A 12,196-nucleotide genomic window follows, 5' to 3' on the forward strand; every position below is an offset into this window, starting at 1 on the left:
TTGTACCTGCGTCCCCAGCCTTCCTGGGGGCCTGCTTATTCTTACTTTGCATATACTTGTAACACTTGGAGATGTGGTTTCTGGGCCTGCTCCCAGCCTGTAGCAAATCGGAGGGAAGGACGGAAGGCGGAAGGAGGGTAGGAAAGAAGGAAGGAAGGGAGAGCCCGTGACTTGGCAGCCAGAGAGGATCCTCCAAGGATAGGAAACCAGAACCTCAGAGAACAGAGCAATGAGGGAGATTTGGAAGAGCAATGACAGTCCTGTGACCTTGGGGCATCCTGAGACTCCTCTGGAAAGGCACAGTTCGAGACACCCAACCCGGAGAACCAGAGCGCCCCGGAAAGGCCCCTGGCTTTGGGGATAGTCTGACACTGTGTCTTTCTCTGACTTGAAAGTGCCTGGGCACCACAGGGTATTGTGAAAATGTATGTGTTTAATTCAGCCTGGCTGGGGCAGGCCGGGATTCTACATTTCTAACAATCCTGGGTGACCTTGAGGCCCTGGTCTAGGGACCACACCCAGAGTCGCTGGTGCCTGCCTGCTGGAAAAGGCCTTGGCTTGATTTCCATTCAAGGCCTTTCTGTGTAAAAGAAAAGCAGGGAAGTTCCAGTGTACTGGAACAGAGGCAAGCCTCTCAGCACTGAGACATTTTCTGGGGCACTGCCATCCTCCTGCGAACCCCCCCCCCCACTCATTGCTCCCGGCGGGGGATCCCTGGGGAGTTTCTAATGGCTGAGCCTCTGGCAGACAAAGGCGGCTGGCTTCTTTTTTCCTTATTGGCAGGATTATTCTGGTGAGGGGAAAACCAAGAAAACCCAGGGGCTCTGCCCAGTGGAAGCTGAGAGAGCAAGTGATTCATGGAACCCGGAGGGGCCAAGTGCCCGGTGGACACGGGACACCGGCCCCTGTCCCCTTGTCCCCTTTACTAATGGACCTACGCTGGGGCCAGTCCAGGCACCTTCCCAGGCCCTGGGTAACCACAGAGGTGGGCATGCTGGGTAAAGGGTCTCAGCCCATTCCCCTCCACCCACTCCCCCATCCAGGGACGGCCCAGTCAGTACAGAGCCCCAGTCAGTACAGAGCCGTTCGGAGTAAGCCCTGGCAAGAGACTGGGCCTCACACAGCCTGGGCTGGGCTGGCCCTGAGCACGGGCTTCCGGGAGATTCTGCATAAGGGGCCTCGGCAGGCTGTACCTTTGGGTTTCACCCAGAATGCTGAAGACGTTGACAGCTGTATGAGGCCCACTCGAGAGAGGGCCGCTCTTCAGAGCTGGGGCCCTGCAAGCCGTCTCCCTCTTCATGGCTGCAGACAGGTAGTCCTTTTAAAAATAGCTCCCTCTCCCTGGCTGCCCATGGGGTGCCCGGGGTGGGGGGAGTGTAGGTGTGTTATCTCCCTGCCAAATATCTCCCCAAGCAGGTGGCAGGCTTGGGTGTCGATGCCCGCCATGTCTGCAGGGCTATCCCCAGGCCTGATGGGACTAGAGTCCCTCCCTAGCAGATGCTGGAGAGTATCAAGATGACAGGGACTGAGGATCTGTTAAGGCAAAAAACATGGGAGAAGTCCACCAATTCAGAGGACGGCTAGAAGGAAACCCCAGGAGGCAAACAAGGGTGCAGGGGCTGGAGTTTTTGGATGGTTTTTCTTTACTATCCTGGCTTGTCTTCAATAAGAAAAATCTGGGTTAAAATTTAAATGATTGCAAAAAACTAGTATTAGGAGCTAAGATGTTGGTAGGGGAGGAGCCAAGGGCTTAAGGGGACTCCAGCAGCCTGCGGGCACTTGAAAGACCAAAACTGTGGGGAGGGAAAGGGAATATATATTTTTTTTAATTTTATTTATTTATTTGACAGAGAGAGATCACAAGTAGGCAGAGAGGCAGACAAAGAGAGAGGAGGAAGCAGGCTCCCAGCTGAGCAGAGAGCCTGATGCGGGGCTCGATCCCAGGACTCTAGGATCATGACCTGAGCCGAAGGCAGAGGCTTTAACCAACTGAGCCACCCAGGCGCCCCGGGAAAGGGAATATTTTGATGGTTTGAAATAGAGGGAAGGGAATGCAGTTTAGGCCAGGCTTGTAGGGAGATAGCAAGGGCCAGATGGGCCTGCAGTTTCCCCTGAAGCCCCGGGTCCCGCACCCCATTGTGTCAAAGGCTTTCTGTCCGGGTGGCGGGGGTTGGAGACCTGCGGGAGGTGTCTTGGTCGTGGGTCTGGCCTGGGCAGGCTGTTCTGGGTGCCCTACCCTTTCCATGGGGCTGGGTTCCACATCAAAAGGAAGGTGATTTTCTTGAGGGCAGGGGAGGAGGCAAAGGAGGTTTCCAGAACGCAGGAGACCAATCCAAATGCATTTACCTTTCCCACCCGCATGAAAAGGGGTAAGTTAGGCAGTTTGCACATGGCCTTGTCTAATGGGGCTTCCATGCTGGACTGCTTGTGGCACAAGGGCACTGAGCTGGCTTCAGATGGCTGTTTTGCTCGCCGGCCTCACCTCCAGCTTCCTGCAGCCACCCCCACCCTGAGATGTGATAATGAAGTCCTGGAGGCTTCAGAAAGCCCTTTGTCTTTTTAATACCATACTTTCCCAGGAATCTTCTCTCTGCTTTGAGGGTCAACCTTGCCATTCTGTTAGGACTGCCTGAATATCAAATCTTATCTCCCCGCTCCCCTGCCCCAAAGTAATTCTCGTGACTGGGTTGCTTGGCCCAGGGCACGGGCTGTGGGCTCAGGCATCAGGCGAGGGGTCCTAGTGACCTTGGGCTGGTTGATCTCGATGGGCCCCAGGGTCTTCTCAAGCTGGACAGTCCCCCATCCCTCAGAGCAGTGCTGGAAGGTTAAATCAGAGGAAACTTATGTGAAGGGCTTGCCTGGTGGGACTGTTTCTGCAGATGTTCGTAAGACGGCAACCTTGGTATTCTTTTGGTCCGAAATGAATGCCTGTCCATGCGGGAGGGGTCTCCTGCACCATGCTTTGAGATCAAAATCCACGCACGTTCAGGACTCAGCAACGTGGCTCCTATCATTTCTGCCAGAGTCTTCAGGTATAAATTGTAAAAAGTGTAAATCGGACAGTCCCACGAGTGGTTTGTTTGTTGGGGACACTGAGTGTGCGCTCTGCCCAGGGGCCTCACCCCACCCCACCCCACCCCTGCCGAGTTGTGGGGCAGGTAGTGGAGACTCAGTCCGTGACCATTCCTGCAAAGCAAGGCGCCTGCTGGGAAGTCCCAGGTTCGTTCTCACCCTCAAGAAGTGGCTTCATGGCACACTTCTGCTTTTCACCATCTATCCAGGGGGGTGAGTAATGACCACTTCACAGAGCTATCAGATTAAACGAGGTGATTTGCACACGGCCCAATGCGGAGTAAGAGCTTGATAAACCAGAAACACAGGCGGCTACTGTTAATTCTCCGTAGGGCTGGTGTAAAGATGAAAGGATGGGCATGGAGACAACGCTGCGAACCGCAGAGCTGACCAGTCGGAGCTGTTAGCTTGAGCTGCACTTTGAGCCCCACGGTGCTGTGAGAGGAACAGAAACAACAGAAAAGATGACGAAGGGGCCCTGGGAGGCTTTTCCTGCCTGTCTTGCAAAGCCAGGCCCTGAAGGAAATGACCATGGACCACCCCTTGTAAAGAGGGTCTCTGTGAAGAGGGAGGGATGCCCTTCTCGGTTATAAATCCCAGCTCCACAGGGAGGGGTGAGGACGCCACTCGTGTCACTTCATGATCCCACCAGGACTTATCCCTGCTGGCCCGGGGAGTGAACCCCACTCTTCCCAGCCCTGCTCGGCTTTGGGGATGTCCTTCCTACATCCACACACCAGCTTTCTTCCTGTGCCAGGCAGATGGCCCGCTGTATCAGCCAGATAGGCCTGCCTGGCGGTAGCTGGAGCCCTTCCGTCTCTCCCTGGGACTTGCCCACTGGGGTCCTGGGCTTCTGCTTCCAGGTCCTGACTCAACCACAGTTGTCACACTGAAAGATTTCTGCCCATTGAAAGATTTCTTTAAACTCCCTTAACCTGTTTTCCAGACTTTGTGGAGGCCCTCTCTGAAGTACTTGTCCTTTTTCGTAGGCCTGGAGAATGTTTCGGGCTTGTGGGCCTAAAAGAAAGTTTTTCCAAAACTTATTTTTTATTTTTTAATCTTTTTAAAAGATTTTATTTATTTATTTGAGAGAGAGTGTATGTGAGAGAGAGCACAGGGGGAGGGATAGTTGTGGGGGAGGAGAAGCAGACTCCCCAAATCTGAGTAAGGAGCCAAGATAGGAGACTCCTCCATGTGGGTCTCGATCCCAAGACCCTAGGACCATGACCTGAGCCGAAGGCAGAAACTTAACCGACTGAGCCACCCAGGCATCCCTTTTCCAAATCTTGACTCGTGTGAGTCAGAACCCCAGAAGAGAAGGAGAAGGCTGACTTCTCAGCCTGAGCATGACCCCACAGTGACAGCCCCACTGTGCTGGGGGAGGCCATACTTGCTGAAGGTTATGTGAGCAGCGAACCCTGCTCCGTTCTTCCCCTGCTAGGTGAGGACCAATTCCTATGTGTTACCTGACCTGTTCTTCCCTCCTCCTTTCCAGCTTCTCTCTGGTTCTGGGACCCTCCCCACCCCTACATACCTAGGCTTTTCGCTGCTCCCCTTTCTCTTCCTGTTGAGACCTTACCCCTTTTTGCTTTTGCCCCCAGCGATTCCCATCTTAGATGCATGCCCTTCTGCACGCCGATGCTCCTCCTCTCTGCAAACTTGGGTGAGACACGCACTGGGGAGAGGACATTTATTCAAAATCCCAGCATAGTTGGTACCATCGTCGTAGTTTAACTGACTGTCCTAACCTTGAATTCTTTCAAGAGGTATTTTCCAGAGCGTTTTCCTTGGGACACCAGGTTGCCAAGATGTGCCTTCTTCTAGTGGAAAGTTCCCGAACACAGAGGACTGTGTGATCAGATGAGTCTGTGTTCTCTGTTTCCCTGCGGTAGGTTTCAGATGACCATATGAAGAAAAAGCTCTGGAAAGTTCCACACTAAAGAAGCCTGTTTATTTTGACTAGAACTCTTTGTAGCAGAGGCTGTCCCTCCAGCCTGTTGGTAAGAGCTCTTCTTACCTCAGGTCTTACTCTAGTTGGCTCTTTTTCGCAGAAAGCTCTTCCCTGTGCTGGTTCATATCCTTCTCTGTCATGTCCACACCCACAGCCCAGCTCTTTCTGCTCTTCGGGCATGTTTCTGGGAAGTTGAAATGCATCATGGGAGGACAGTGGCCTATTTCCCAGGGCCAGATACTGCTGGTTCCTTTCACTCCCATCCTTGCATGGGGTCTTAAGTCCATTAACCTTCTTGGGTGCCCCCCACTGACTGGGCCCACATCCTGCAATGTGTGGGGCCAGCCTGGAGTGGAGAAGACTGTCACAGGGTTGGGAGGACTGTGGCTCCCTTCCTTCAGGATTTGGGATCTTGGGAACACAGCTGCTACATTAGGAAATACCCAGCAGGGGGAGGCGGCATCTACTGAGTGCTAGAGGACTGACAATGGGGCTGTTGCCTCTCAGAGAAGGAAGGGGGCAGCTCCCTGAGCTAGGGGTACAGAAAGGCCACTGAGGACCGCCGGGTGGTGGGATGTCCCTTCAGGGTGGGAGGAATGGCATGAGTCAGCTGCTGAGGCTGGAACAGAGCACGCTGGGGAGTTCTGGGCCTCATCTCCGGCCTGACCACGTGGGCCTCAAAATTTCACCAGCCCTCGGGCTTGGATTTCTGATTGCCCACAGGCTGCATTCCTTGGTGGGTGGTGGTGTGGCTGCCAACAATGGTGGGCTTTTGTTGTTGGGAGGGCAGGGTGGGGGATATAGATAGTGAAGGAGCTGGATTGGTTTCTCTCTTTACTGTGGGGAAAATAACATGTAAAATTTGCCTCCTTGACTGTGTAGGTGGGCCGTTTGGTATACATTCACCCCCTTGTGTGACCATCACTGCATCTTTCTCTGGACCTTTTTCTCATCCCACACTGAAATTCTAACCCATGAAACAGTCACTCCCCCAGATCCCAGTAGCCACTGTTTTCTACTTTTTGTCTCCGTTTTGACTTTCTGCGTCCCTCACAGTTACACAGTATTTATCCTTTTCTGTCTGGCTTATCTCAGGCCTGCCTTAATGTTGCTAGGGTTCCTCCCCAAGGTAGTGTGTGTGTCAGTTTTTCCCTCCTTTTTATCATGAATAATATCCTCTTGTAAAAATATACCATATTATGGATATACTGCATTTTGTTTATCCGTTCATCAAAAATGGACACCTGGGTTGTTTCCGCCTTTTGGCTACTATGAACTGATTTGCTTTTTTTTTTTTTTTTAAAGATTTTATTTATTTATTTGACAGATCACAAGTAGGCAGAGAGAGAGGAAGAAGCAGGCTCTCCACTGAGCAGAGAGCCCGATGCGGGGCTCAATCCCAGGACCCTGGGATCATGACCTGAGCTGAAGGCAGAGGCTTTAACCCACTGAGCCACCCAGGCGCCCCTGAACTGATTTGCTTTTTGATGCAAGGTGTTCTTACCTGGAGAGCAAGGGATCCCTGAGGAGCAGAAAATGGGAAGGACTTGAAGGGAGAAGGGGGAGGGGGTTCTGTGAGAAAAACTTTGTCACAACCCAGCTGTGTAGAGAAGTAGTGGGTGGACAGTTTGGCAGAAAGCAGAGAAAAGAAGCGTGAAGAAGGTTCCCCTCAGCTCAGGCACCAAGGGGTAGAGGGCAGGGCCAGGATCCCCCCCACTGTGGTGAGGCTGGGTTTGTTAACGGGCAGGGGGGCTAGAGGAACACCCAACAGAGATGCTGGCTTTGTGGTAAAATCCAGGCAACGGGGCAGAGCCTGGTCCCCTCTCTCGGAAGTCACTTGCATAGATGTGACCGTTGGGACCTGGAGGCTAGATGAGCATGATGGGGTCAAGCATAAAACCAGAGAGCTGGAGCCAGGATAGCCGCGAGCAAGGGTGGGGACCAGCTGCCACAGGCAGGAGACCAGAAGGATGAACGGAGAAGGGCATCTGTGTGGCTCAGTTGGGTGGGTGTCTTACTCCATTTCAACTCAGGTCATGATCTAGGGGTCCCGGGATCGAGCCCCGAGGGGTCCCTGCTCAGCATGGAGTCCGCTTCTCTGACTCCTTGTGCTCCTCCCCCTGCTCCCTCCTGTGCTTGCTCTCTTTCTTGCTCTCAAATAAATAAATAAAATGGGACCCAACGGGCAGCTTTTGGAATTGTCCTCTGGGAGAATGTCGGGGATGCCCAGGCTCGCTCTGCGACTTGTTGACCAGCCTCGGGAGGTTTGGTCAGTGTTTGCTGACCAAAACTGGGGGATATAAAGGTAACTGGGCATGTTTTTCATCCTCAAGAAACTTACAGCCTCATTGAGGGGATAAAGGGCATAACAACAACGGTGTTGTTATGTTCAAGATCCCCTTTGAATCATGTTGTGCAGTACCCAAAGGCGTTTCAAGAAGGGGGTCCCTTCTGATCCTGTGACCCGGCTGGGCACTGCCAAGCAGCAGGTGACTGCATTATTTTCCAGTAAATGAGGCCAAAAGAATTAGGTGTTTTATGACCAAGTGTCCTGTCATCCTGTGTCCCATGGTCAAGTGTCCCGTGATCCTAGCCATGGTGGTCCCTTGTTAGCATCCTTCCTTTGCCCCTGCAGGTATGATGCTGGACGGGATGGCTTCATTGACCTGATGGAGCTGAAGCTGATGATGGAGAAGCTGGGTGCCCCCCAAACCCACTTGGGCCTGAAAAACATGATCAAGGAGGTGGACGAGGACTTCGATGGCCAGCTCAGCTTCCGCGAGGTACCCTTTGGCCCTGAGCCCCTGTGCGGAGGGCCCCCGAAAGAAGCCCCACAGTTAAGGGCCCCTAGAACACAAGTAGCTTTAGCCTTTCCAGAGTACTGATTGGACAGTCAACCTAGAGTTCTTTTAAAGATCTCTTTAAGAAGCTCTCGAAGCGTGGTTCATGGGGAGAATGGTCGCTGAGCAAATAGTCACTGTGCGTAGGACAACCTCCTTTGGGCGAATGTTTGGGTGTTGAGAAATCTGGAAGGATGTTTACCAAATAGTAGATATGTGTGCAAAGTTTTGGTAGATTTATAGTTTCATGTTTTCTTAGATATTAAAACTTTAAGCTTTTACAATAAGCTACTTAAAGATGATCAAAAAGCAATTAAACAAAGGCTCTTACTCCGTGCTCCTGGAGCTCCTTGTGTCCCCATTAACAGTCCAAGAATGGGCTTTTTGGCCTTAGAATCCCTGAAATTGCAGGCAAAATTTCCACGTACAGAACTCTCTGGAAGAGTGCAAGTAGATTCAAAATCTGATCTCTAAATGTGCGAGAACTTTGGTGATAAGGCCGTTTCAGGCTGCGGGGAGAGTCTCAAGGACACTGGGTTTCTTCCAAGGCAGGGATGCAGCCCCACAAGGAAGGGTTCCATGTCTTATGTGCTTGAGTCTTACTGTGAAGCCTCCAGTCGTGTCTGTGTGTGCTGGTGTCAGAACAGGTTTGGGGACAACATCCGGGCTCGAAGCTCTGAGCATTAGCAGTCCCATTCTGTCCTATCTCAGCGGGGCCCTCCGGGTCTGGGACTAGAGAGCACTGTCCTTGCTTCCCGGTGTGTGACCTTGGTTACTCCAGAAACACTGGAGTTCCAGCATCCTGGTTCCTGATGGTGAGAGCTTTGCCCAAGTACAGGTCTTCTCTCTAGGCTCACTACGGCCCACGGACGTTCTTCCTGAGGTCCCTGGGGCTGAACCAGTAGCAGTGAGTCCCCTCCCCAGCTGTGGTGAAACCAGCCTGGCCTCTCTCTGCCCACAGGTCGGCTCCAGATCCGTCCCTTCTCTTCCTTTCCTGAGCTGGCAGATGCAGAAATAGAAGATCCCAGAAAACCTGTGTTGGGCATCACCCTCAGGATATTCTAGGCCAGGCTTCTCGTTCCAGAGCTAAGGAGTTAGAGGGCCAACACGGTCAGGACTTAGCGTGAAATCACGTTCCAGCTCAAGGCTGGACCTGGGCAACAGGCTTGGTGCCCACGGCCTCCCCTCGTCAGCTGCCGTTCTCACCTCCACAGCTGTCCCTCTGGCTCCCCCACCTCTCATTCGTGCTGGGCACTGGCTCCTTCAGCCCAGCTGTCCCCGCGGTAGAGAAGGGAAAAGCTTTCGCGTGGGTGAAGCTTTGGAGGCAACACCAGGGAAGGAGCGTCTGTGGCAAATTGTGACCAGGGGGAACAGAAATAGAGAGGGTATTGAGAGGGCTGTGCACGTCACCGGCCAAGCAAAGACACGCTCCCTGCCAAACCCAAGATGCTTGGTTTGCTTTCCTTGGCTGCATGTTTGGCCATTTCCCACAGAAATGCCCACAGGTGGACATCAGAGGTTTGGAAATCTCCGAAGTATGAGTCCCGTTGTGGTCCCACCTGTAGCAGTTGTGCCCGGAGGGGCAGGATTTGGAGGTGGGGATATGTTTGCCGTAAATACTCACAGCCCAAGATCCTGGTTTTTTATTTCTTTTCTTTTCTTTTTTTTTTTTTTTTTTCAAATTTTGTTCTTAAGTAATTACTACACCCAATGTTGGGCCTGAACTTACAACTCTTAAGACCAAGAATTGTACACTCTTACCAGTGGAGCCAACCAGGCGGCCCATTCTGCTGATTCCCACCAGTATTGGGAGCCGCTGGCGTACTGGTACTTTGGTTATGTAATGACAAGAGGCTTCTAGTCAGAGATCGGTCTCCACCCAGAGCTGCATACCTTGAGCAAGTTATTTTACTTCTGGGCCTCCATTTTTCTGTCTTTAACATAGGGGTGTTGGGATGCCTGGGTGGCTCCGTCGGTTAAGCATCTGCCTTAAGCTCAGATCTTGATCCCAGGGTCCTGGGATTGAGCCCTGTGTCAGGCTCCCTGCTCAGCAGGGAGTCTGCTTCTCCATCTGCCTGCCGCTCCCCTTGCTTGTGTGCTCTCATGCTCTCTCTCGCTTGCTCTCTCTCTCTTTCTCTGACAAATAAATAAAATCTTAAAAAAAAAAAAAAAAGCAGGTGTTAAAGGGCATCCGAAGGGTTCCGTCGATTAAGTTTCCAACTCTTGATTTCAGCCCAGGTCGTGATCTCATGGTCATGGGATGGAGCCCCATGTCTGGCTCTGCACTCAGTGGGCAGTCTGCTTGAGATTCTCTCTCTCCCTCTGCCCCTCCCCCTGCTCCCACTGCCTGTCCGAATAAACTCTAAAAAAATATAGCTGTGTTAATAGCTTTCCCTCAGGACTGTTGCGAGAACGGAGTTCTCTCTCCATGCTGGAATCAGTTGGAAATCCTGATGACTAGTGACAGAGAATGCCAGCTCATTTACATAGGAAAAGAAAAAACAAAAACTCTCAGCTCCCACAGACGGGAGATGAAGAAGTAGAGGTGCGTTGGGCACAGTAGTGCAGCATGTTCCTCTGGTCAGAGCTCAACCGTGCTTTCTTCTGTGTCAACGTCACCTTTTCTTTCCACATCGCATGTTCTCCCTGATGCCTGCCAAGATGGCCGCCAGCAGCTCCAGGTTCCATTGTCCCAGGTTAGCAGCCGTGGGGGCCTGAACTGACCTCAGCTGGCCTCTGAATGCTGCTACTGGGGACTTGTCCCCACCTCCTGGACCAGTCATTGCAATCAGGGGAGTGTGATTGGCTGGGTCCCTGTTATGCCCTACAGGGCATCATAGCCAACGGTCTCACCATCATCATCATGTGGGGCCAGGGGGCCAGATAGACAAAATTGCTTACTTCTATAGTTCTTTCCTCACAGCCTGGCATTTAGTAGGTCCTTAATGAATGCTTCTGTTCTCTTTATTTCTCTTTGGATTAACTTGACCAAAGCAAGTCACATCCACATCCCCGCTAAGCAGGGAGCCTGATTCAAGGCTTGATGCCAGGACCCTGGGATCATAACCCAAGCTGAAGACAGATGCTTAACTGACTGAGCTACACAGATGCCCCTCCATTATATCTCTCTTAAAGAAAAATTGCTCCGGGGTGCCTGGGTGGCTTAGTAGGTTAAGCCTCTGCCTTCGGCTCAGGTCACGGTCTCAGGGTTCTGGGATCGAGCCCCACATGGGGCTCTCTGCTCAGCAGGGAGTCTGCTTCCCCCTCTCTCTCTACCTGCCTTTCTGCCTACTTGTGATCTCTCTCTGTCAAATAAATAAATAAAATCTTAAAAAAAGAAAGAAAGAAAAATTGCTCCAAGGCCAGATGTGCAGTAGTTTTGTACAAAGGTTGGGTGATGGGTTTACTGGATACCTGTCTGTACTGGGAATTGCGGGTTCCATTCTCCTTCTACCCTACCTTCCTTTGGGTGGGGCCCTGGCTGGTGTTAGGTTGCTCATCAGCATCATTGTTGACTGGACCATGGATGGACCCCTGGTGGAACTAGGTCCACTAGATTCCCTGTCCTGGGAATTTGAAATTGGGGTGAAGTACTGCAAATTGGTTCTGCAGCTGGCTATTCCTGCAAGAATAAGTCAACATTTTTAAATAACAAAGTCTTCCTCTTTGCTTAAGCCAACAAGTTTGTTTCTGTCACTTGTGATTTTAGAGTGCCCATTCAGGGCAGATGTTTGCATTACCGGTCAGGGCCATGAAATTACATTTTTCTTTTTTTTTTAATTTAGGGGTGCCTGCATGCGACTCTTGATCTTGGGGTCATGAATTTGATCCCCATGTTAAGGATAGCGCTTACTTAAAAAAGAAATTAAATTTAGAAATTCTTTAAATTTATCAGATGTGTTTGTTAGCTTGTGCCTGAAATTACTATTTTAGCCTTGTTAGTTCTCTCTCTCTGTTTCTTTGTTTTCTGCTTCTTCTCTCCCCCCTCCCTGCTTTGCTCATAGTCACAACTAGGACACTTTCCAATTCCCCACAACATACCAGTCTTTGTAGACTATAAATAGGAAGACAAACAAGGCTGGGCAGTCAGAGAAATTGTCATTCAGGAGTTGGTGATTACAATAAAATCAAATAGGAATGCCTGGCATGCTTTTTTGGAAGGCTGAACATATACAGGTTGAGCTGGATTTTTCTTTTTTTTACTTTCTTTAACTGGCTGGTGTCAGGACCCCTAATTTTTTTTTTTTTTTTAAGATTTTATTTATTTATTTGACAGACAGAGATCACAGAGAGAGGCAGGCAGAGAGAGAGAGGAGGAAGCAGGCTCCCTGCT

The 12,196-nt window shown here is 51.3% G+C and overlaps 1 protein-coding gene across 1 annotated transcript in view; it reads left to right on the top strand.

Moving 5' to 3' along the window:
• EFHD1 (EF-hand domain family member D1) overlaps positions 1-12,196 on the top strand; it is a 41,683-nt gene that overhangs the window by 16,079 nt on the left and 13,408 nt on the right. The window contains exon 2 of the mRNA XM_032355187.1: positions 7,659-7,806. Coding sequence (XP_032211078.1) covers positions 7,659-7,806 — 148 coding nt within the window. The remainder of the gene's footprint in view (positions 1-7,658; positions 7,807-12,196) is intronic.

Source organism: Mustela erminea, chromosome 8 (genome assembly GCF_009829155.1).
Source record: "Mustela erminea isolate mMusErm1 chromosome 8, mMusErm1.Pri, whole genome shotgun sequence".
In the NCBI taxonomy this organism is placed as follows: Eukaryota; Metazoa; Chordata; class Mammalia; order Carnivora; family Mustelidae; genus Mustela; species Mustela erminea.